Source organism: Syzygium oleosum, unplaced genomic scaffold, assembly GCF_021117445.2.
Source record: "Syzygium oleosum isolate NSW1041296 unplaced genomic scaffold, Sole_v2.1 Sole_v2.10, whole genome shotgun sequence".
Lineage (NCBI taxonomy): Eukaryota > Viridiplantae > Streptophyta > Magnoliopsida > Myrtales > Myrtaceae > Syzygium > Syzygium oleosum.
Window position 1 is genome coordinate 7,194,442 of NW_026607494.1, and position 23,889 is coordinate 7,218,330.

General features: G+C 40.3%; 3 protein-coding genes and 1 pseudogene across 4 annotated transcripts; 3 read left to right on the forward strand and 1 right to left on the reverse strand.

Annotated features, from left to right (window-relative positions):
• Positions 1 to 7,828: 7,828 nt before the first annotated feature.
• LOC115685832 (uncharacterized) lies at positions 7,829 to 8,856 on the reverse strand. The gene is made up of 2 exons (XM_030610965.2): positions 8,544 to 8,856; positions 7,829 to 8,429 (listed from the first exon to the last, which is right to left on the reverse strand). Exons 1-2 carry the CDS (start codon positions 8,803 to 8,805, stop codon positions 8,149 to 8,151), a joined length of 543 nt encoding a protein of 180 aa, XP_030466825.2. The 5' UTR covers positions 8,806 to 8,856; the 3' UTR covers positions 7,829 to 8,148.
• Positions 8,857 to 10,942: 2,086 nt separating this feature from the next.
• Positions 10,943 to 16,461, forward strand: LOC115685871 (2,3-bisphosphoglycerate-independent phosphoglycerate mutase). 2 transcript variants are annotated; one of them, XM_056315115.1, is made up of 9 exons: positions 10,943 to 11,445; positions 11,824 to 11,951; positions 12,800 to 12,950; positions 13,043 to 13,246; positions 13,429 to 13,853; positions 14,306 to 14,498; positions 14,574 to 14,669; positions 15,060 to 15,215; positions 15,376 to 16,064. In XM_056315115.1, the coding sequence occupies exons 1-9, from the start codon at positions 11,284 to 11,286 to the stop codon at positions 15,394 to 15,396; spliced, it is 1,536 nt and encodes a 511-aa protein (XP_056171090.1). In that variant the 5' UTR covers positions 10,943 to 11,283; the 3' UTR covers positions 15,397 to 16,064. The 2 variants fall into 2 exon arrangements, with proteins under 2 accessions (XP_056171090.1, XP_030466868.2); XM_030611008.2 differs by having other exon boundaries at positions 10,946 to 11,445; positions 15,924 to 16,461.
• A 3,321-nt stretch (positions 16,462 to 19,782) lies between these two features.
• On the forward strand, positions 19,783 to 20,593 carry LOC115685796 (uncharacterized; annotated as a pseudogene).
• Positions 20,594 to 21,908: 1,315 nt separating this feature from the next.
• On the forward strand, positions 21,909 to 23,189 carry LOC115685860 (uncharacterized). Its single transcript, XM_030610997.2, has one exon. The coding sequence runs from the start codon at positions 22,321 to 22,323 to the stop codon at positions 22,939 to 22,941; it is 621 nt and encodes a 206-aa protein (XP_030466857.1). The 5' UTR covers positions 21,909 to 22,320; the 3' UTR covers positions 22,942 to 23,189.
• Positions 23,190 to 23,889: the final 700 nt, after the last annotated feature.

The following is a 23,889-nucleotide window of genomic DNA, read 5'->3' on the forward strand; positions in this document are numbered from 1 at the left end:
TAATGCTCGAGTCAAAGCATAATAATCTACTCCATTAGCTCTCGAACCAGAGGAAAATTCAAATCTCCTTTTGGGGTGAGGGATAACAAGTTATAGTAAAAAAAACGAGTCAATATTCGTTTGGTTTTATATCCGGGAAAACGATACCACAAGCGGCACTCGATAACGCTCGTGAAAATAGAATTTTCTACGTATCGAACTATCTAGGAAAATTGCAATTTCCACTGACGCTGGAAGAGATCAAATTAATAAATGAAAAAGGGAGTTTCAATTAAAGAACAAAGCATGAGGGTCAATAATAAATAGGAGAGTGTCTCATCTTTGCAAGGTGAAGACGTGGGCGACTTTATACTATAAGTCTATAAAAATTCGAGACGATTTAAGTAGAGAATTTGTTCCCAGAATTAAGTGAAGTCATCATTTTGTCTTGGCTTCAAGTTCCAACATGGGCATGACTCATCTCCAACATCATAAAAGAAATTACATCAATTTCTTTTTTGGTCTTCATAAAGCCACGCTGACAATATCAAATGGAAGTAGTTCCCTTACCTCCCCGCACGTGAAAATAATTTATATTCATATCCATAATTTCAGAAAATAAATTATTTCTTCCTTTTTTCCAAAAAGAAAAGAAAAGAAAAGAAAAGCAAGTTTCTCTTTTTCTTTTCTACGTGGATGAATGGATTGGACCAAGAAGAAGCCGGCATTGTCTACGGGGAAATGCGACAAGGGATGTGGACGAGGACCTCGTTGGATCCTCTCGTTAGTCCAACAAAAAGAATGGGGCCACCGAACATCTTTTATGCATATATTCTTTTAATTTTTCTTGGGGGATTGATTAATTAATCAAATTAATTCTCATTAGGGTTTGCTTTGGTCACATCAACAACCTATCGAAAGGTTTAGTGGGGAGAATCCCAAAGTTTCTAAAAACTAAACCTCGTTCGCCTCGCTCTCTTTGGTGCACATTCCCTAGGACGACTTTCTTAGTAACTCCAAAACGGGTTATTACTTCCTTAACATTTCGAACAAACCGTCGAGAGAGGAGTTCATCTTTGTTCGTCGAACACGACGCTTCGGGAAGGATGAACTATATGGACATCGAGAATGGGATACTTCATATTCATCTAGGGCGTGTTTCTTGGCTTTCGATAATTTTCCTTTTACCCGGGTGTGATCTCTAATCTTATAATTCACACTTCCAAATTCTTAAGGTTTACTTTCTTTTTTTATATTTTCAAGAGTTACGCTACGTGATACAATGTTTCATTCCACTTCACACTGGTCAACCTATATGCCCAAAAAAAATTGGATGCTTGATAATATGGTAACATAATCTTATGTTGTAATCCAAGGGATTGTTTAGTTGACAAATAAGTAGGATTATGTCCCAATGCATCATGAAATCCCTAATTTCACGTCGGTTGATTGCATTTGACCAAACCAAAAGAACTGGACTTTGTATCTATTTAGAGCCGTGATTGAACAATAGTCATGCTTCACTACAAAGTAATGTTGCCTGTATGTGACAATATCATGGAATAGGCGGAGCATTTTAATAAACTGCTGTGAGATTAATAGTATATTTTGGATCACAAAAAATATTTAACAAAAAATTATAAATTGTTATGGGGTCCACTCCTTCAAGAATTTATGGCTCACAACATGATGTTACTGTCACATTGGCCTAAAGACTGTTATGCTAATAAAACCCTTTATTAAAATCAGTTGCAGCTATGGGAATATTGCGATTGTGGAGCATATGCCAAACATCTTATTGGCCGCAACACCCTTTATTATAACTCAACCTATTGCGAAAAGTTCATACCGAACCATCGATTTGTAAATGTCATGCAAAAGCTAACCAAAATACCATTTGATGGGGAAAAAACTCGAGAAAAATACCAAAAAAGTCTTAAACCCATTGCATTGATACCGATTTAGACCTAAACCTTTCAATTAGACCAATCTAGTTATTAACTTTTTTTACATTGATACTAGTTGAGCATCCGACCAATTTAGGTCAAAGATTGCTGACATGGACACCGGCCATCTTGCGAAATGCGACTAGCGTTGACATTGACATTTTTTCTTTTATTTCCTCCTTTTCTTTTTTTTCTTTCCTTTCTCTTTTTTCTTTTTTCCTTATTTCCCTCCACCAGTTGCCAACCTCCATGATGGCCAGTGGAGGTAGCTGGTCGTTAGTGCGGGCCGAGACATCCTCGTTGGCTAGAGGCGAGGTCGGCCCTTGCTTGTCAGCCTATAGCAAGGGGCAGCCTTGCCCAACCCTTGCCCTCGCTGGAGTCTATCAAGCCGGCCATCATGAAGGTTGACAACTAGCGAAGGGAAATAAGGAAAAAAGAAAAAAGAGAAAGGAAAGAAAAAAAAAAGAAATGAAGGAAAAGAGAAGAAAAAATCAATAAAAATTCAAAAACATATTTTAAATAAAAAAAATGTCCACATCAGCTCTAGCTATATATGTCACGTAGGACGGCCGGCATTCACGTCAGCATTTTTTGCCTAAATTGGCCGGATGAACTCAAATGGTACCAATGTGAAAAAGGTTTAGGACTAAATTGGTCCAATTAAAAGATTTAGTGATAAATCGGTACCAATGCAATAGGTTTAGTTATTTTTTGGTACTTTTCCCAAAAAAACTAGTAATTGAGAATGAAAATTTTTTGAATAAAATCTTGATGTTATTTTTTACCTAGGTGTGATCTCTAGTACTATAATTCGCACTTCTTAATTCTTAAGGTTTACTTTTTTTAAAATATTTTTAAGAGTTACGCTACGTGATACAGTGTATCATTCCACTTCACACTGGTCAACCTATTTGTCCAAAAAAAATTGGATGCTTGATGATATGGTAACATAATCTTACGTCATAATCCAAGGGATTGTTGAGTTGACAAATAAGTAGGATTATTTCCCAATATATCACGAAATCCCTAATTTCATGTTGGTTCATTGCATTTGACCAAACCAAAAGAACCGGACTTTGTATTTGTTTAGAGCTGTGACTGGACTACAGTCATGCTTAACTACAAAGTAATGTTACTTGTATGTGGCAATATCATGGAATTAGGTGGATTAGTTTAATAAACTATGTGAGATTAACAGTATGTTTTGGATTACAAAAAATTAATAATAAATAATTATAAATTGTTGTGAGGTTCACTTCTTAAAAAATTTGTGGCTCACAATATGCTGTTACTCTCATAGTGACCCAAAAATTATTATGCCAGCAAAATTGTTTATTCAAAACAGCTATACCTATGGGAATATTGTGATTATGGCGTGTATACCAAACATCTTATTGGCCGCAACACCCTTTTTTATAACTGAAATTATTGCGAAAAGTTTATACCGAACCATTGTTATGTAAATGTCATGCACAAGCTGACCCAAATACCATTTGATGGGGAAAAATCTCGATAAAAGTACCAAAAAAGTCCTAAACATATTGCATTGGTATTAATTCGGTCCTAAACTTTGTCAACTATACCAATTTAGTTCTAAACCTTTTCATATTGGTTCTAGTTGAGTCCATTCAGGCAATGTATGTCGAAATTGCTGACTTGGACATCAACCTTCTTACATAACATGGCTGGCGTTGACATGGACATTTTTTTTTAAATTTTAAATATTTTTTCAAAATTTTTATTGATTTTTTCTTTCCTTTTTTTCTTCTCTTTTCCTTTTTTCTTTTTTCTATTTTCCTTATTTCCCTTTGCTAGTCGCCAGCCTCTGTGATGGCCAGCAGAGGTCGCTGGCCGCCAGCAAGGACGAGGGCCAAGAGGCCCTCATTGACTACAAGCGAGGCCGGCCTTCGCTTGCTGGCCTCTAGCAATGGGTGGCTTTGCCCAGCCGTGACCCTTGCCTATGTCCAGCAACCTTTGCCGACCATCACGGAGGCTAGCAATTGGTGGAGGGAAATTAGGAAAAAAGAAAAAAGAGAAAGGAAAGAAGAAAAAAAGAAACGAAAAAATCAATAAAAAATTCAGAAAAAATATTCTTGTCCATGTTAGCGCCAGCTGTACCATATAGGACAGCCAACGTCCATATTAGCAATATCCGGCCTAAATTGGCCGCATGGACTCAACTGGTATCAATATGAAAAGGTTTAGGACTAAATTGGTCCAATTTTAAAAAAAATTAGGGCTGAATTGGAATCGATGCAATAGGTTTATGACTTTTTTAGTACTTTTCCCGAAAAAAACTCGGAAGTGAGGATGAAAAAATTTCCCATAAAATCTTGATGTTCTTGTGGAATCTCTCCAAAGGAACTTGTTCAAGATTAGGTGTTCATCATTCAAAGTCCTTGTGATCTTTCCCCATGAATCATGATAATAAAATTTTGTTTCTATCCCTCGTGCTAATGTGCAACTTGGTCATCACGCAGGCTAAAAAACCCTCATAGGCAAAGATTGATTGCAATAGGTCTTATCGTTCTCTTGTTCTCTAGCTCAATGTCGCGATTCAGAAACCTCGCATGAAATCTCCCACATGATCACAGCTACGAATGGTCAAATTTGATCATTTGCTGTTCAACATTTAAAAAATACTTCAGTCCACGAAATTAACAAACAACAAGTTGGTCAATCAGTGCAGTTCAATGCGAACCAGGAATGGTGCACTCGCCAAATAACTTGTTCCTACGTAAACAAGATCCGAATTGATTAGGAATAAACTTAATTAGTAAAATATGGTACGAGCAGCCAACATTTTCAACGAACTGGACACCCAATGAGGGATTAATTATTAATCAAGAGAGACCAAGAAAGAAAAAAAAGGAGTAGGTGATGTGAACATGCACACGTCCAACTTGAAAGACCTTTGGCTTCTTCTCCAACTACCATATGATGTTCTAATTTCCTAATTTGAATTTTCTAGTTATATATGGAAGAAAATCTTGGGGTGACGGTGCTGATCCTAATGTCATGTAATTAGAAAATCGAATCGGGAGATTCTTGCAATGACTAAGGAGGGTGTTTATGCATAAACTATGTGCGAAGAAAACAACTGAAGTCGATGCTCGTGAGTGGTCAGAATACATTAATGTTTGATGACATTCTTGTCTTTTGGTTTCTGTATTTCGTGGGCAAATTCGTGGAGGACGATGCGTCCGATGTCATAAGAAGATCTTTACGTGTCATGCCAGCGACACCAGCCAATTTGAAAGACAAGGATACGTCCTTTGATTGACGACTGTAATGGCGGTTGCTTATATAAAAAAGGGAAAAAAATTCCCTCTCCTATGTTAAAAAGAATGGGGGAAAGAACAATGTCTTTTGATTTCTCATTTACATTCTTTGGCATCGAGAACGAAGCTGATCTCTTTATGTCTTTCGGAAGATTCTCTAAACTGACCCTTCGAGTTGGCTTGGTCGTCGGGAAATTTCCACCTCATGAACTGGATTTTTCAAAAAAAAAAAATCGTTTTTCCTATAGAAAATAATGGAAAAAAGAAGTTAACTTTATGTCTTACGTTAAATTTGAGAATTTCTCGCTCATGAACTAGAGATTGCTCATTCAAATTCTGTCCACCACATGCACGCAGCTCTAGGTTAAGGCCACCTGCATAGATCAAAAACCTATACTTAATCGGTTCATGAAGCTTTGAGGGCATTTCATAGGACGTCTCTAGATAGCCGGATCTTCACTCCCCGTGCCCCTAGATCATAAAAAAATAGTATGAGTTGGTATTCCTTGATAGATCATACCCTACATTTCAAATTTCATTTTCATTCTAATAAGAGGCTTTTTTTAATTAAAAAAATAGAAGAGTTGGCTCATCGGCATAGAAACTTAATTGAGTCACGTAATCCTTAAACAATTGGAATGAAAAGTCACGAGATGTTACCATATATTATTTGGGGGTGAATATGGTTCCAGGGTAGAACCTGGAATCGAAGAATCGGACTAGTAAGAACTTGTTCGGTTTCAGGTTCCAAGATATGTAGGTTCCTGGTTCAAAAAATTAGGGAACCAATTTTGATAAGTAGGTTGCAAGTTCTAGATAGGTGGAACCTGAAACTTGAAACAAGTTTTTGTGTTTTTCTTTGTCTATGTCTTTGCGCGATCCTATGGTATTTTATGCCGTCCGATGATGAGTGTATAATTTGAAACCGTTAGTCTGAACTTTCATTTTATGATTGAGACTTTTACTTTGTTAATGTTCCATATCCTTCGTGTGTCTAAATATAAGTTGTGATCAATAGATTGTAGTAACAAGAGATGATCATTAAAGGTGATGATTCACTGCAATAATTCAATTAATAATACAAGTTGAACCTGGATTGACCTTGGAACCTGTGACAGGGTAAGGGTTTCAAGTTTCAAAAAATGAGGAATTTGTTCGAACGGGTAGGTTCCAATTCCATGTGCAATCTGGAACCGCTTACCCCTAATATAATTTGGGGATAAGTGTACTAAAAATACTAAAACTTGTCACAAAAGTGAAATTGAGTCCCGACACTTTTAACAAGTTCAATCAAGTCATAAAACTTGTTAAATCGGTGCAATTAAGTCCTTCTGTTAATTCCGTTCAACTTGGCTAATGAAAGACGCTGACGTGGCTTTTTTTTATATTATTTTTTCTATCCTTTGTGACGCTAACATGGCTAAAACATGAAGAACAAGATCAAAATGACGTTGTTTTGGTCCAAATCTGATTTTTAAATCTAAATATTATTGGCATATGTTTAAATTCATCAGTAGTACATTTACATCAAATTTAGATAAGAAGATAAGGAATTGGATCAAACTGAATAAATGGAAACATCATAACCTATTATATGAATTTTTTTAATTAATATTAGGAAAAAAGCCACAAAAAATTTCAAACTATGCAAATTATAACACATTTACCCTACATTTTTTTGTGATATTAAAAACCCCAAACTATGTCCACTATGACACATTTACTCTAAAGTTTTAATTAAAACCCCAAATTGTACCTATGTGACACTTTTACCCTCTATTAAAGTTTTGTTATATGATTTTTTAGCCAAAATGCCGTTGCTTTTATTTCGCATAGGTCACGTTGGCATCATGCCAACAATGTTTGCTTTATAGCATTCATGTAAGCAGATTTTTAACGGTTTTCTATGACGGAGGATAAATGTGTCACACAGGCACAAATTTAGGATTTTTGTGTCACAGAAAAAAGTTTATAGTAAATGTATCACAATGAGCATAATTTAGGGTTTTTTTGTGGCTTGTGCCCTAAATATTAATCATCCTATCTGATATAGCTTAATCTAGAACACAGAATATAGATATAGACATAAAAAAATAATATTCCTCAGCGCCATGACGTCATTGCTTAGGCAAGGGATTAGCTTGGCTGACGCAATAAATGGGAAAGAAGTAGACCACGAAGACCTAGAACAAATTGAAGCCTTCGTACGTTATTGTAGTTGCATGCGCTTCGGTCAGTCGGATCCGGGTCAAGGCTCCAGTTGAGACTGGGGCGACTCTCACGTAGGTTCGAGGTTGGTATTCCGGGTTGGATCGGACCTGTGATGTCCTACATCCACCATGGAAACATGATAGATTCGGACCATGAAACATGTTAGGACCGGGTCGGGTTTTAGCCTCCTGCCGCCGGGCCTGTAGCGTCACAGGTACATGAGATGGACAGTCTCAAAATACCGGGCTCAATTTCGGCCCACGAGATAGGTTTTTCTCGTCGCGATGATTTCGACTCCATCTCGTAATGTTTTCGCCGAACCAAATATTGATCGAATTAGCAAGACGACATCAATGGAAGGAAGCAAATAGAGGGTAGTGTACTCCCCTTCTTGTATTGCGATAACAGTACTTGGCGGAAAATTATTTTTTGAAATAGAAAGTAAATACATAGGTCTAGGTCCCATGAAATGTCAACACTTACAATAATGTAGCTATATAAGCCAATGATTTCTATGCACATTGTGTACAGCCTATATCAATTGAAAAAAAATAAATGATATAGAAATTACACGGACGTAATCACAAAGTGTCCCCCAATTTCAGTATATCCTCAACAAAAGCAAAGGCCAGGCAAAGATTTCCAACAAAGCATTTGACATCCTTCTCTAGTTCAGATTCTGAAGCAAGCACAGGAAGAGCGTATGTATACCAATGTGGTGATTGATGCTGCTAAACGGCACAGGATGTGCAGCTGCAGGACTTGGGGACGAAGGCGCACACCCCGAAGGGCTTGTTCGGGAGCTGGCAGTCGATGCTGAAGCAGCACGGCATCGTGACGCACACGGGCGTCGGTGCGACAGCCGCACAGCACTTGCACGCGAGGCAAAGCTGGAAAGGGCCCAGATGCCGCCGCCTCCCGGCCTCGTCCTCCCGGGGGAGCTCCCCGAGGACCCAGGGCTCCGACTCTACTGCCACAGGCCGGAACTCGAGATCATCGACCGCGCGGGATCCTGGCATGTCTCAAAAACATGTTAATTCTGGGGGGGGGCAGATTGAATTGAACAACAATGGAAAGCTTCCTCCTAACAAAAGAAACTGCAAGAATGATGGCTTTAATTTTATACCTGGAGTCATGAGGGAGAGAAGTAGAGCCACTAGAATGATTGCTGTGGTGCAACAGTTGTTGGGAATGGAGTTGTCCATGGATCGAGACAGAGATGAAGAGAGAGAGGAAGATGGTGTGTGGTGGGAAAGGTTGAAGGAAGGAAGGAAGGATGCAAGGAAGGAAGGGGGATTTGCAATTGCAAGGGTGGGGAAGGGAAGTGAAGTTTGGGTCAATGAGTGGATGGAATTGGAAGCAGACATTGGGGGGGTGGAATTGTTCATGCACAAATCCAAGAAGCAGAGCCAGTGATATGATAGGGACACAAGGGCACAGGCGTGGGTTCTGATTTTGGCATGACGAGACAAGGTAAGATTATGGATTTTTGCTCCATGCCCACTTTGATAGCTAAACTTGTAATAAACGGGCCCAGCGCAAAGCCCATTAATTTTGTCTCAAAGCTTCAACCGCCTGAAAATTACAAAAGAAGAAAAACGAGGGACCGACGGTATCAAAAGGGAAACGAACATAAAAAGAGAGAGACCGTGACCGTGACCGTGAGGAAAGCAAAAGAGAGAAAAATTCCCGTGTATGTGTGCCTTAGACATCCCGACAAGACGAATTAACTTCGTTTCGTAACATCCGATAAGGGTTCGAGCCCTTTGTTCATCTGGTCGGAGGAAATTTTGAAACCGAGCTGTGAACTCCGATCGATGCAGACTTTTAGTTTTGTGGGTTCATTTTAGAGTTTTTTTATTAAGCTGTAAAGTTTTATGGAAATGATAGTTTAGGATGGTATGGAGCCATAAGATTTTACAGAAGTCGATTTGGAGTTATGATTTGATCGAAACGAATTTTACAAGTTTCGCATGAGTTACACTTAGAAGACCACAGTGAATGTCCGCTATGGGCAAGTTTCTTTGTTAGCGCAGAGGAGTTGTTTTATCGCCGAATAAGCTTGATTTAATCGAGTAGTAGTTACTTGATTTTTTATATCGTTTTCCACTTAATTGATAAGATTTCGAACTCGTTGGCTTGAGATAACTTTTGTGGTTTGGTTTAGACTTTCTCAGGTGAGTGTTACCTATCTCTTCCATGAATTTGAAAACTCATGTCTTGAAAGTGTTAGGAATTCGATAGATTATAAGTTATTAAAAAGCATGTTTGTTACGTAAAATTTGGATGGGCATCTACTTCTTTTTGGTTATTTGTGAATAGATTGAGAAACGTTTTATGAAAGGTACTACAAAAGGTTGTACACATTGATTTATGAACCTTGTTAATGAAATGAATTTTGAAATGGCTTGAGAAATGATTTATAAAAATTCTGTTTGGTGAATTAATTTGTTAAATATTATATTTTTTGGTTCATGAAACCGATTTAAAAGATGGATTCTAGAATTGATTTGTGAGTTATTGGGGGATGGGTTGATGTTTGATGCTCAGTGTTGCCGGGTTTTGAGCTCATTGAAAAGTTTGTGGGTATGCAAACAAACAAATGGCCCAAACTTAGTGTTAGAGAGTCGACTAACTAGGTGCACGTGTAAATGAACTGGTCAAATGAGAACTTGCGATCTCAAGTTCGAGGGTTTAGTCATGCATGGGATGGATTGGCATCCCACGACACCCTTTCGATACCACAGCTCTATTTTTGGTTAAAGCCTAAAACATTCATCAATTTTTAGTATCAAAATCTTGAAATTTGAAATGTCGCCCGAACCCTTATACAATGAGGCAGTTTTCCTGTGTACAATGGCGTGACTCCATTTTGTGTGTAAAGGTGTACATGAAAATGTCGATCGAAATACAAAGTTCAATTACGTTGTACGAATGATATGACCTGGCAAACTATACGTAGCAAGACACGACAAATCAAATTCATTACGGGATGATGAAATGATATGGCGTGGCATTAATTACGTGTGACATAATAAGACACAACAAATATAAGGCATAACGATTAGATGACATGACAAATCATATGCAAAATATAATGGCGAGATGACAACACGCGTCATGACATGATATAACCAATACCAGATGTAATAATTCAATGACATGACATGACATGATAATAATCGCATATAGTATAACTTGACAACCATGATGCAAAACATAACGGTGATATAACATAACACGATAACAATCATATGCAGCACGACATGACAAATTGATATGACAATAATCACATGTAGTGTGAACATTTGATAATCTCGTCGTGTCATGTGGTATGATCCGCTTTATCGACATAGTTCAACACCTTTATTAAACGCGTCTCGTTTTAATTTATCGTACTCGTATTATACGCTATCCCGCCACGTCGTTGAGTCCTTCTCCGTCGCCCTTTCTCTAGTCCGTTTGGTAACAGGGATAAGAAGGTCCCGCGGTAGCAGCAATCTGGAATATCCTTATCCCCGCGAGCCAAACACGACGGTGCGCGCACGCGCGCTTCGCGAAGCCGCATGTAGTTTATTTCTCGCTCCTTCTCCACTCTTCCATAGCCATGACTCCTGGAACTCTCTTCCCAGCGCCAAGTGTAAAAGCTTGGTCCCTTGCATTCAATGGCCTCACGTCACTCCTCTCCCTTCATTCATTGCTTCCATTCCAGCACCTTCTTCTTCTTCTTCTTCGTTGGTGGAGACGAGACGAGACGAAGTTGGTCTGGTCTGCTCACGGATTCATTGATACGTGTTGTCGACTTTTGGGTTTGGTGGTTTTGAAGAGAGAGAGAGAGAGAGAGAGAGAGAGAGAGAGAGAGAGAGATGGGGAGCTCGGAGTTCTCGTGGAAGCTGCCGGATCACACGAGGCTGCCCAAGGGGAGGACCGTGGCGGTGGTGGTGCTGGATGGCTGGGGCGAAGCCGAGCCCGACCAGTATAACTGCATCCACGTCGCCGATACTCCCGCCATGGATTCTCTCAGAAAGGTTCGTCCGCCGAAAACACCCTGAACGTCTCGGTTTTGGTGCGTGTTCGCTTGCTGATGAATCTAGTCTGGTTGTTCGGCGGCGACTTCGATGCGGCGGGGTCTTTCTCTGACTCTAGCTCGTTATTGTCTGTTTCTTTTCTAATTTGATGACTGAGCTCGAGTTGGAATTTAATGGATTGTTGCATGTTTTGCCTCCGATTGGTACCACGTTTGGGATTTGTCCCAGAGAAAACAGGGGATGTTGTCATCTTGTCATATACAGGGTACACACACAAGGCAATTCAAAGAATTGCAGTGCATATGTATGTAAGAGTGGGCAAAAATGGGTGGCTGGACCTGGAACTAACTTTTCTGCTCATGTATTCCTGTGTAAAAGGGTGCTCCTGACAGGTGGAGACTGATCAAGGCTCATGGAACTGCGGTGGGGCTTCCCACGGACGATGACATGGGCAATAGCGAGGTCGGTCACAACGCCTTGGGCGCTGGGCGCATTTATGCGCAAGGGTTAGCTTCTCGTCTTGTATCAAAGCATAATTAGTGACTTCGAATTTCCAATGTTATACGAATTTGAATCGGATTTAGAAGTCTGTGACCGAAATATATGCGCTGGATTGCTGATATTAGTGTGGTTGATAACCGGCAGAAAATTAGTTTTATAACTTTAACATGAAAGTGTCTCTCTTTCGTATGATTTCAGTTGTGGGCTCGGATAGAATTTGAACACTCGTCTTAGAAAGTAGGAACCTCGCGTTGCATTACATAGCAGCGTAGAAAATTCCGATGTTAGAGAATATACTTTGCCTGAGGTTTTGGGCCAATATAACTGAAGAAAACAAGGATGTAATGTACCTCGGCCAACTTGCATGGGTAATTAGGGTTGCCACAAGTTTAGACTGAAAGGTTAAAAGTTGATTGTTCATGAGTAAACTGACTAAAAGGAACGACTTTAGTACATGTGGCCACCTTCTGTATCGTTTAGAAATAAGCATGTTAATAATTAAATCCAATCTACAAATTGGCTGAACGAGTAGATTAACAAAGAAATGTTGATTAGATTTGTTGAATCGCATAAAATTAGGATGTATTTGGCCTATTGTCATGGATTTCTAGCAATATCACTTCTCAAAACCTTGATCTTTCATGATCTAATTGATTGGAAAATTTGGATACCCTGAATTCATTGAAATGTGCTTGTCTATCTTAGCTGTATGATGTGGTGATTATGTGTATTATAAAATGGGAATTTGGATTATCGCTTGTCACGCTCTTATTTATTCTTTAATTCGTGTGCTTCTTGGCATTCAAATGTACAGCAGTTACAGCATCCTGAATCTCATCCATTCTTGATGCAGTGCAAAACTTGTTGACCTGGCTCTAGCGTCTGGAAAGATTTATGAAGGAGAAGGTTTTAAGTATATAAAGGAGTGCTTTGAGAATGGAACGTTGCACCTAATTGGGCTATTAAGTGATGGTGGTGTTCACTCTAGGCTTGATCAGTTGCAGGTTGTTCCTGTTCTTGACTTAATCTATTATCTTCTTTAGGTGTGGTCGTGGTTGTGCCAGAATAATTTACTTATTTTATCTTTCTTATGCAGTTGCTCATAAAAGGTGCTGCTGAGTATGGTGCTAAGAGAATACGAGTTCATATTCTGACTGATGGCCGTGATGTTTTGGATGGTTCGAGTGTGGGCTTTGTCGAAACTCTTGAGAATGATCTTGCAAAATTACGTGAAAAAGGAGTTGATGCACAGATTGCATCTGGTGGAGGTCGCATGTATGTGACCATGGATCGTTATGAGGTAGGTTACAAATGAACTTTAATTGGTTATACTGAGCGCAATGACTTGTCTTAAACCATCTTTATGCATGACCATAATTCTTTTTCCCAAAAGAAGATATTTTCTGGGTACCTTCTAGCTGAAGATCTGGTAGCCCATTTGAAATAGCTTCATAAACTCATCACGCTGTGGATCTTTTACAGAACGACTGGAATGTTGTTAAACGAGGATGGGATGCACAAGTTCTTGGTGAAGCTCCTCATAAGTTTAGAAGTGCTGTTGAAGCTATAAAAAAACTCAGGGCAAACCCTAATGCCAATGACCAATATCTGCCTCCTTTTGTCATTGTTGACGAGAATGGGAAGGCTGTTGGTCCTATTGTGGATGGTGATGCTGTTGTTACATTCAATTTCCGAGCAGATCGTATGGTTATGCTTGCCAAGGCACTTGAATATGAAAACTTTGATAAATTCGATCGGGTTCAATTTCCTAGAATTCATTATGCTGGAATGCTTCAGTATGATGGTGAACTGAAGCTTCCAAGCCATTACCTTGTTTCTCCACCAGAAATAGAGAGGACATCCGGTGAATATCTAGTTCACAATGGTATCGGAACATTTGCTTGCAGGTCAGCAAGCATCAATTTGCTCTTTTTAGCAATAATATTGCAGGTTATCTTTTTGTGTGTTGGGAGGGGGGGATACTGGCCAATTTGTCAACCATGGTAAAGAAATGTTTTGAACAATTAAAATAAGAAAGAAAATACTTTATTTTTCTTCACCTATGTCCATATATCTCATGCTTTCCATTTTTTTTTTTGGATTCCATTTTCTTGAAGTAACATTTTAGGGTCGAGGCATATTATCCAGTCCTTTTTTTTGTTGTTGAATATTATCCAGTCTCATTGATGATAAAAAAAGGAGTAAACCAATTCCTCCATTTGGTAATTGGTAGATTGGTTGATTGTTCTCAGTTGATGTTTTTGATTTCTTGCAATGCTAGTTTGTACCAACATTTGTTATTGTCTCATTTCTATCGTCGAGCCATACATCTGCTGATCTATTCATTTGTGTTTACCAGCGAGACTGTCAAATTTGGTCATGTCACCTTTTTCTGGAATGGCAATCGGTCTGGCTATTTTAACCCTGAATTAGAGGAGTACATTGAAATCCCAAGTGACGCAGGAATTCCATTTAACGCCTGCCCAAAGATGAAGGCAGTAGAGATTGCTGAAAAGGCAAGGGATGCCATTCTTAACAGAAAATTTGACCAGGTAATCTAATCGACCTTCTTTATGGATATTGAGAAAATAGCTGGATCTGATCCCTTTGATCGCATGCATAAGCAGGTGAGGGTGAACCTACCAAATGGTGATATGGTGGGGCATACAGGAGATATTCAGGCAACAATTGTTGGATGTAAAGCTGCTGATGAGGCTGTCAAGGTTTGGTCTCTGCAAATCTGCTATTCTTTTTGTGCCACCCCAAGATGGTGGACATGATTTCTTTGGATGCAACAGCAACTTTTGTTCTTGGTCCCATTAATTAGGTGCCGTAAAGTTAACAATGTTGAAAGTTGAAATTAATCAAGTAATTAACGTTCACAATATATCTCTTGGCCTTTCAGACAGCTCAATTCCGAGCCGGACTTTTTTCTGCTTTTGGCCTTTTCCTCCCCTTCTTTGTAGTAGTATGTGATATTTTTTTGCAGCAGCATTGCATGTTGGCACTTAAAAGGAACTCAGTCATTGTCTTTTCCCTGTCCAATAATTGTTGTTATTGTTCTCTCACGAATAATTTCGCTCGTCTGTGTGTGACTGTCTTCTAAATTGCAGATTATCCTAGATGCAGTAGAGCAGGTGGGTGGAATTTATGTTGTTACAGCAGACCATGGGAATGCTGAGGACATGGTGAAGAGGAATAAATCTGGGCAACCCCTGGTCGACAAAAATGGCAACATTCAGATTCTTACTTCTCACACCCTTCAACCTGTAAGTTTTGTTTTGTTACTTCTTTGCTGGTAGGATTTGCCTAAGACAACACAGACATTCTTATCCCAAAAGTGGGTCAGTCAACTAAATTTGGAGGATGTAGCTTTTACGTACTATAAGTTCTATTCGTATTAATTTTGGTCCAAGTATTCAAATCTAGATTGGGTCTGGGCAGTCATAACTTCACGCGGAATTGTTTGGGCAACTTGGATGTAAGAGGGGAAAATGAAAAGTATATGCTACAATCAGCCTGGCAAATTTTGTTTCAGCACTGTGAGATTAATGATCACGTCGGAATACTGGCACACTAACAAAAGCAAATGCATGGTTGGATCAAAATGGCCTCTCCTAGGAGGATGAACCTTGAGACACTGAAAATGATTTGGTTTTTGGCTTCTCATTTGCGAAATTCAGCATATGGTGGTGGAACCATTTGTATGCGGTTCTGCATTTGGAGGTTCTTTTGTGGAAAGAGAATTAGGTGGTCAGAGTCGATTTTGGTGATTGGTAAGCCAGGTGTGATCTTGAAACCGATCATTTCGAATATTCCGTGGATCTAAGCGAGTCTCGACACTCTATCTTCTGTAATTAACTATTGTTATTGCTCAGTGTCCAAAAAGTTCACTGCAGGAATGTCCAATATTTCCGTGTACCTATGTGTGATCTTGAGCTCATTTTGAGGCTGACTTTAGAGTTCCTTGGCACTAGGTGCCAATCGCGATTGGAGGGCCAGGACTGGCGCCAGGTGTCAGGTTCCGCCGGGATATGGCTGAAGCCGGGCTCGCCAATGTTGCTGCCACCGTGATTAATCTCCATGGATTCGAGGCTCCCAGCGATTACGAGCCCACCCTCATCGAAATTGTCGAGTGACTCGGAGCCTGCCAAAACTCAAATCACAGAGCTAATATGCAGAGTTTTGTATGTAAGTAGTCTGTTCATGGTGAAATAAGCTCTTCCTTCTGGTGCTCCCTCCCAAGTATAGGGAACTCTTTTGGAGCCTAAGCAGCACCTACTGTTCAGCCTCCGTTGGCCAAGTTAGCAAGTTAATAGCAATTAATGAATTAATAACGGCTGATTAATGCCGGTCCTATAAGATAAATGAACAGATGTCTGGGCATCTCCTTCCATCTCATGGATCTTAGATTTAACTTATTGAGAAAAGTCCAATTCATTCTTGTAAGTACGTGTACATATCATGGGTAACTAATGAAAAATTAATGGATGGTGGATATGTTGTCATGTCGTGTTTCGACCGCGTCATTAGAAGGACATAGTTCTCTTATCTTAGTTATGATTTTGATATTTGGACTAAAGTCTTACGTACAAGCAAGTAATGCTACATGCTGTCTTCCATGGATTGGGTTTTGAGAAGTGATTTTGTTCTTCTCTTTCGAGCAAAAGACTTTTAGACATTTTTTTTGAGAAGATGCATAGAGACTTGAGGTAAAATGCCGGACAACAATGATGGATAGTGATTTTTCATTGACTGATTAAGTTTTTGTCTTTTCAATCGGGAATTGATAGAGAAAGTAAATATTTGATTAATACAAAATATGAACCGAACTAAATAAGCCAAGTTGAAGACTCGGTCCATCAAAAATAAAATATAGGTGGTTAGTTTAAACAGCAAAATCTTCTTTTTAATCGGTTTTAGCCCTTTTTCATAAAAAGAAAGTATTTGACACTAGGGAGAGTAGGTTTGGCAAGCAGAAACTCCATGTTGCCGATATTCTAAAACAGATTCAATGGCAAAATTGTCCAAAATTTTTTAAAATTTCATTACTTTTTTGTCAATTCAATCGTAAATCTTTTAAACATGTGAATTGTGAACTGAGTTATAAATTTTTTCACTTGATGACTGTTTATATATATATATATATTTAATGTTGAGATTGTATTTGACATAGGTATTTTTCCAAAAGGAAGGACCATTCTAATAGTAATATCTATAACTAGGGTTGAATAAGGTGTCCCATAGTGCCGTGTTATCCGCGCGTTGACCCTGGAGATGTGCATACGTCCACGGCAGGTCAATCGTTCACGACATGAGCCATACTTACGTATGAACAAAGTGCGTGAACGATTGAAACAAAAGCATCCATCCATCACGATCAAAGTCGAGTCATGTTGAAGTTAACACGCACTACGTTGTAATTCGTCGAATCCATCTTGTCATCACAAGTCTTATCTTTCTCGCCCCTTGTTTGCCTCCTGCGACAGCAACACGGGACTCAAATTTCATGCACCAATCTAAAGTTCATGTTCATCCTACGAAATTTGAAATACCCTTTTGTTTTAATGAGTAACCCGATTGGACAAAATTTTCCATGATCGCTTTGGAAGTCGACTTTTTGACACAAATCCATCTAACTGCTCGCACCTTATGGTAATTTCTTTGCAAAAGTATCGTGATGGATGGATTTGTAAAATTATTAGTCAATGGTCCTTTGTTTCTACATTATTGCGCTTGAATGTCACGATGAAATCCTTTACTTTTGTAATCCAAAGAATTTCAGTAAGGAGGAAAAAAAAAACGGTTTTAGAGAGACCGTACAATCACCCTGCTAAATTTGTGGGTCTGAAAGGGAAAAAAGGCATCATAGGAAACTTTTCATAAAGTATATGCTTTTCTTTTTGTCTGAGTTGGTGCTTCTTGTCAGAATTATGGACGAAGATGTTAACATGGCTATTAAGTCTCCGTTAAATAATGTCGTGGTGTCCCACTTGACATTTAAAAAAAATATAAAGTGATTTGCAAATGATGAATATTAAAAAAAACAAATTAAATATTTTAAATAAATTATACAAAGGAAACTTGGAAAGATAAAATATCAAACCGGGTAGCCCGACTCGTGCGAGATTCAACCTTTGGCCTATGACATCCTCTAGGCATCATGAGGGGTTACCCGATCCTTGACGACACCTGGCTAGGTTGTGCGAACCAATGACTGCTGGTAAAGGCTCGGCAGCCCCTATTGGCCAACCCCTTATCGGTGCGTTGTCGTCGCCATCGCTTCCTCTCTTTCTTTTTCTCTTTCTCTAAGTGTTTGATTTTTTTTTTTCGATTTTTTCAAAATTTAATCTTGTCCACACCTAAAAATTACATGTAAGCATCAATTTATCGAATCGTTACTGACTAGGAGCATCAAAAGACCTGACCAAACCGAAAATTTCAGGTCTTTTCCAATTCGAGTTATAAGTAAAGGAATTTGGGTAGTTTGATGGTTCACTTCAGGTCAACTTTCGTTTTTTTTTCTTGTTCTTCTTCTTCGTCTTTCCTTCGCTTCACTGCAATAAGTCTAGAAAAATGTCAATAGGAACTCGCTCGCCCGAGTTTGACGAGTCAAAATGGAGGAATGGATCTCACCCGCAGAATTGCCCACTCCGGCCGGCGGCAAAGCGGCAACAAGGCATGACCGAAGAATTCCGCTCTTCCCTACCCCTTGCGAGCTCTCGAGAAGTAACATCGGCCAGTGCTACCTCCCCCAAATCAAGTTCCTGTCCTCGCCCACGGTCCTAATCGACTTTGGGTTAGCGAAGCAGAGGCGGTTGCTCCGATAGCTCTCCCGCCGGAGCTTCCAAAGCTAAGGGACGGTGGAGAAGGCAGCGGCCTGTGATAGCACTCACCATTCCATTATTCCATAGGGGAGAGAGCGATAGAGAGTGCACTATCGGAGGCTCGTGCAAGGCAGAGGATGCAAAGAAAAGAAGAAGAAGCCAAAAAAAGAGAGAGGAGGAAACCAGAAACCCGGCTGGAACTGAACCGAATCGAATCGTGTTTTAGGTTCGGGTCAAAACATTCACACATCCGACACAATTTGGTTAGGGTATTATGGAAATCGAATAATTGACACCCCTAATATTGACGTGATGCTTACATATCAGTTAATATTAGCATTTCTGTTTTTATTTTAACAAGAAAATCAACTTCAAAAATATATATATATACACACACTATAAGAATCTAATTGTACAAAAAGAAAATTAGTTTAGAAATATGATTGGACAATTTGAAAAGGTTGAGAGACCTCCTTATTGTCTTTTTGTACATTCTGAAACGTGAAATCCGAACCATGCGACCGCTGTCCATCACCGCCGGCTAGCTATAATGCTGTCGTGAGGAAGACGATTCAACTGAAAACTCTTCCTTCCACACGCCCATATGATCATGCCCCCGTCTTGTCTTGTCTTGTCTTTACTTCCTCAGTCAAAGTCGGTGCTGTTCACACGCCGCAATCCAACTCTCCCTCTCTCCCATGGCATACACTTCCATAGCGTCTCTCTCTCTTCCTGCACTTGCACTTCGCTTCCTTCTCTGCCCACTTTTCCATCGCGTCATTTTCTCGGGAAAACGGAAAAAGACCAGAGAGCGGAAGGAGAGAACATTATCGGACGCAACCTCCTCCTCCTCCTCCTTCTCCTCCTCCTCCTCGCGTGCTGTTATCATTATCAAGATTCGACTCAATACTGATCAAAACGCCACCACAGAAAGGCCGAAAGGGTCACGCTCAAATTTGACTCACAAACTTGATTCGACGTCGCGGGAACCGCCCAAACGAAGCCATAAAAACGCAGGAACATCTGCATTTCGCTGGTCGCGATCATCCTCCTCGTCGTGGTGCTGCTCGTGATCCTGGCCTTCACCGTGTTCAAGGCGAAGAACCCCGTGACCAAAGTGAACTCGGTGAAGCTCGAGAACCTACGGGTGTCGTTGCACTCCGCCCCGCTTGGTGTCGACCTGAACGTAACCCTAGACCTCGACCTGTTAGTGAAGAACCCCAACAAGGTCGGCTTCAAGTACAAGAACAGCACCGCTCCGTTATAGTACAAGGGAGAGGTCGTCGGGGAGGTCCCAATCCCCGCAGATGAGATATCGGCAGATGAGACGAAGCGGATGACCCTGACGCTCACTGTACTGGCGAACCGTTTCCTGTTGAACTCGCACACGTACTCGGACTACCTGTCCAGGGTCTTGCCGCTCAACACGTACACGAAGATGTCCGATAAGCTGATCATCATGGGATTGTTTAAGGTCCATGTGGTTTCCACGACTTCCTGCGATTTAAGTGTGTTTGTGTCCAGTAATCAACAGTGTAGGTATAAGACCAAGTTCAAGTCGTAGCTGATCGATGTCTATGTTGGTTGCTTCTAGGATTTTATGGTGCACATCTGTTTCTTTGCCCTTTTTACCCTTTCTTCGAGTGGATATTTGTTGGGATAAATAAGTGAAGTTATGAGATCATAGTCGAGAATGGTATAAAGAATTTTGTACAAATTCCAGATTCGAATTTAATTGTTGTTTCGCAATCCATGTCTCACTAGTCTAGCCTCCGGGTATATCAATGTCGTGCACGATGTTAAAAGCCACTAAGTCTTCGCTCAGATGTTGATGTGATGTCTTACGTGACATTTGAAAAAATAATAGATGATATAGAAATGGTGAATATTAAGAAACAAAATAATTATTAAAAGCTAGAACAAAGGGAACTTGAAATATAAAAATCAGACTCGGGTCGCGCGACTCTGACCTTGGGTTCGTGACCCCCTCCAAGCATCGATGCCTGTCGACGCCTAATTGGGTCATGCGAACCTAGCAACGGCCAGCAAGGGCTCGGTGTGTTGTCATTGTTGGCATTGCCTTCGGCCGCCTCTTCTCATGTCTCCTCTCTTTCTTTCTCTATTGTAGTGTTTGATTTTGAAAAAAAACAATTCAAAAAGTATCTAGTCAACAAAACATGTGAAAAATAACATTACATTTTCCACTATAGGAAAGAATTGTCTTTTTTCGTCACTATTCGCGATATAATTTTTATACGAACCGTGAAAGATATCATTAGAGTGTATTTTTTCTATAATATACTAGAAAACAAAAAATGTGAAAAGCTTAATCACGGTGACGAGATCTTGAATAGAAAAGGAATGGGTTAATACAACGAAAAACCCCAAACCGGTACATCTGTGATAAATTTATCCCGAACTAATTTTTTTGACTACTAAAAACTCCAAACCGGTATACTTGTGACAAATTTATCCTCCGTTAAATTGGATTAATACCACGAAAAATTATAAATTGCTAAATCTTTGACAATAACAGGGATAAAACCCTAAACTGGTATACTCGTTAACTGTCACGTGTCATCCAACTAAGTAATTTGACGATAAAATTTAACGGAAACTAATAAAAGGTAAATTTACCATATGTATACTAGTTTGAAGATGGTCTGTTATCTTCTTCGTCATCATGGAGGCTTGTACAAACGGAACATTGATAATCTAGATCTCATAAACGTATTAGTTTGGAATTTTTCGTGATATTATCGCAAAAAGAAATGATGATTTTGACTCTGTCGCCGGCCATTACATCAACGTGAGGAAGATGTGCAACAACCTCACTCTTCCCTTCCACATGCCGTCTTTATTTACCACAGCGAAAGTCGGTACTGTTTCACACACGGCAAACTCCAGCTCTCTTCCTCTCTCTCTCTCTCTCTCTCTCTCTCTCACATGGCGCATCGGCCATGGATTTCGATTTGGACCTCCCAACCACACGCCTTATTTAATGGCCGCCCTCCCTCCCTCTCTAATCTTCCTGCGCTTCGCTTCCTTCCTTTCTCTTTCTACTTACTTTTCCCGCCGGGCCACGCTTTCTCGGGAAAAAGAAAAGGATCAGTGATTGGGAGAGAGAGAGAGAAAGTATCCAACGCCAACCCAACCCCCCCCTCACGTGGTGGCATCGCATTCGACTCCTCTCTCTTCCTTCCTGCCTCGAACGCCACCGTATGAAGGAAAAGGCAAAAGGGTCGCGCTCAAATCGACTCCGCTCGAGCTTGTTGTCATCAATTTCGCTTCTTTGACTCCATTAGTGAGAAACCCAGAATTTCTCCTGAGCTTTTCTCTTCTGGGTCTTCGACGACCCCTATGACGCGCTTCGAATTTAAAGCGCTCCCTCTCTAACTCCCAACTGCTTTTTTAGCCTCTGCCTAATTGCACCTCCCCTACTCTAGGGACCCCTTTATCTATCTCGCTTTGACACGCCAGTTTGATTCTCCTCTCGGGTCGTTTTGGACGTTTGAAGTGAAGATTGATTGGTTTCGAAGCTGCCCCCATGGACGTGGAATCTGCACCGAAGCCCGGGAAGCCGCGGGGACCGGCCAAACGAGGCCACGGATGCAGGAACATCTGCATTGCGCTGGTGGCGACCCTCGTCCTCGTTGTGGTGCTGATCGTGATCCTGGCCTTCACCGTGTTCAAGGCGAAGCACCCCGTGACCACCGTGAACTCGGCGAAGCTCGAGAAACTGCAGGTGTCGCTCAACGTCGCCCCTCTCGGGCTTGACCTGAATGTAACCCTAGACCTCGACATCTCGGTGAAGAACCCCAACAAGGTCGGCTTCAAGTACAAGAACAGCACCACCGTGTTGAATTACAGGGGGGAGCCCGTCGGGGAGGTCCCGCTCCCCGCGGACGAGATAGGGGCGGACCGGACGAAGCAGATGAACCTGACGCTCACCGTGATGGCGAACCGGTTCCTGTCGAACTCGCAGGCGTACTCGGACTTTTTGTCCGGGGTCTTGCCGCTCAACACGTACACGAAGATGTCTGGTAAGGTGACCATCATGGGATTGTTTAAGGTCCATGTGGTTTCCACGACTTCCTGCGATTTGAGTGTGTTTGTGTCCAATAGAACTGTGGGGGATCAACGGTGTAGGTATAAGACCAAGTTGTAGTTGATTGATGTCTATGTTGGCTGCTTCTACGATTTTATGGTGCACACGGGTCTCTGTTTCCTTGGCCTCTTTACACTTTTTTTTCCGGGGGGATATTTGTTGGGATAAATAAGTTATGAGCTCATAGTTTGAGAATGGTATAGAGATTTTGTGCAGATTCTAGATTCGAATTTAGTTGTTGTTGTTTTGCAATCCATGTCTCACTTGCCTACAGTTATATCAATGACATACAGGATGTTTTGGCATTATCTGCCATGTTAAAAGTTGCTTGATTTATCAGATGTACTCGAATGCAGACATGCAATTGCATTTGCAATGCACTGTTTTTGGCTTATATGGACAATGAAGGACACAAACAATATACTGGATACACTTGTCCTTTTAAGTGCTTCAACAGGACAATTTGTCAAATTATGTTCTCACTGCTTAGCAGTTAAAGAAACGAATTTTAGAACTCAAGACGATTGCATCAAATTGTTTTATATACGTTACCGAAGGTAACTTCGAGTGAGCTGCTATGTCCTATTGTTCTACCTGAAGATAACTTCAAGCGCTTAATTTGGCTATTACACCAATTAGCATGGAAGGGCATGTTTTTGTGTTATGTCCCTGAATTGCTGATATACTATATATGTCGTCTCATTAATGACTGATAAAAGAAAGTTTTTTGATGTGTGACCAAGTTTCGCTTTTTCATATCTTGGACTGAACTGAAAATTTAACTTCTGATGTCACGGAATTTATAAAGAATTTACATCGTGTTTGTGCATCTTTAAGATGTCAGTTCATGTGATGTAAATCATTCTGTTATTGGTCAGTTATGTCCAAGTTGTTCTAACGGCGGAAAATGCTAGGTGCCAAAGTATACTTGTATTCTTTAAGGCGAAGAAGAAATAAATATGAAAGTTCTTAACAGGTGAAGAGATTGAAATTAACAGGAAACAAGGT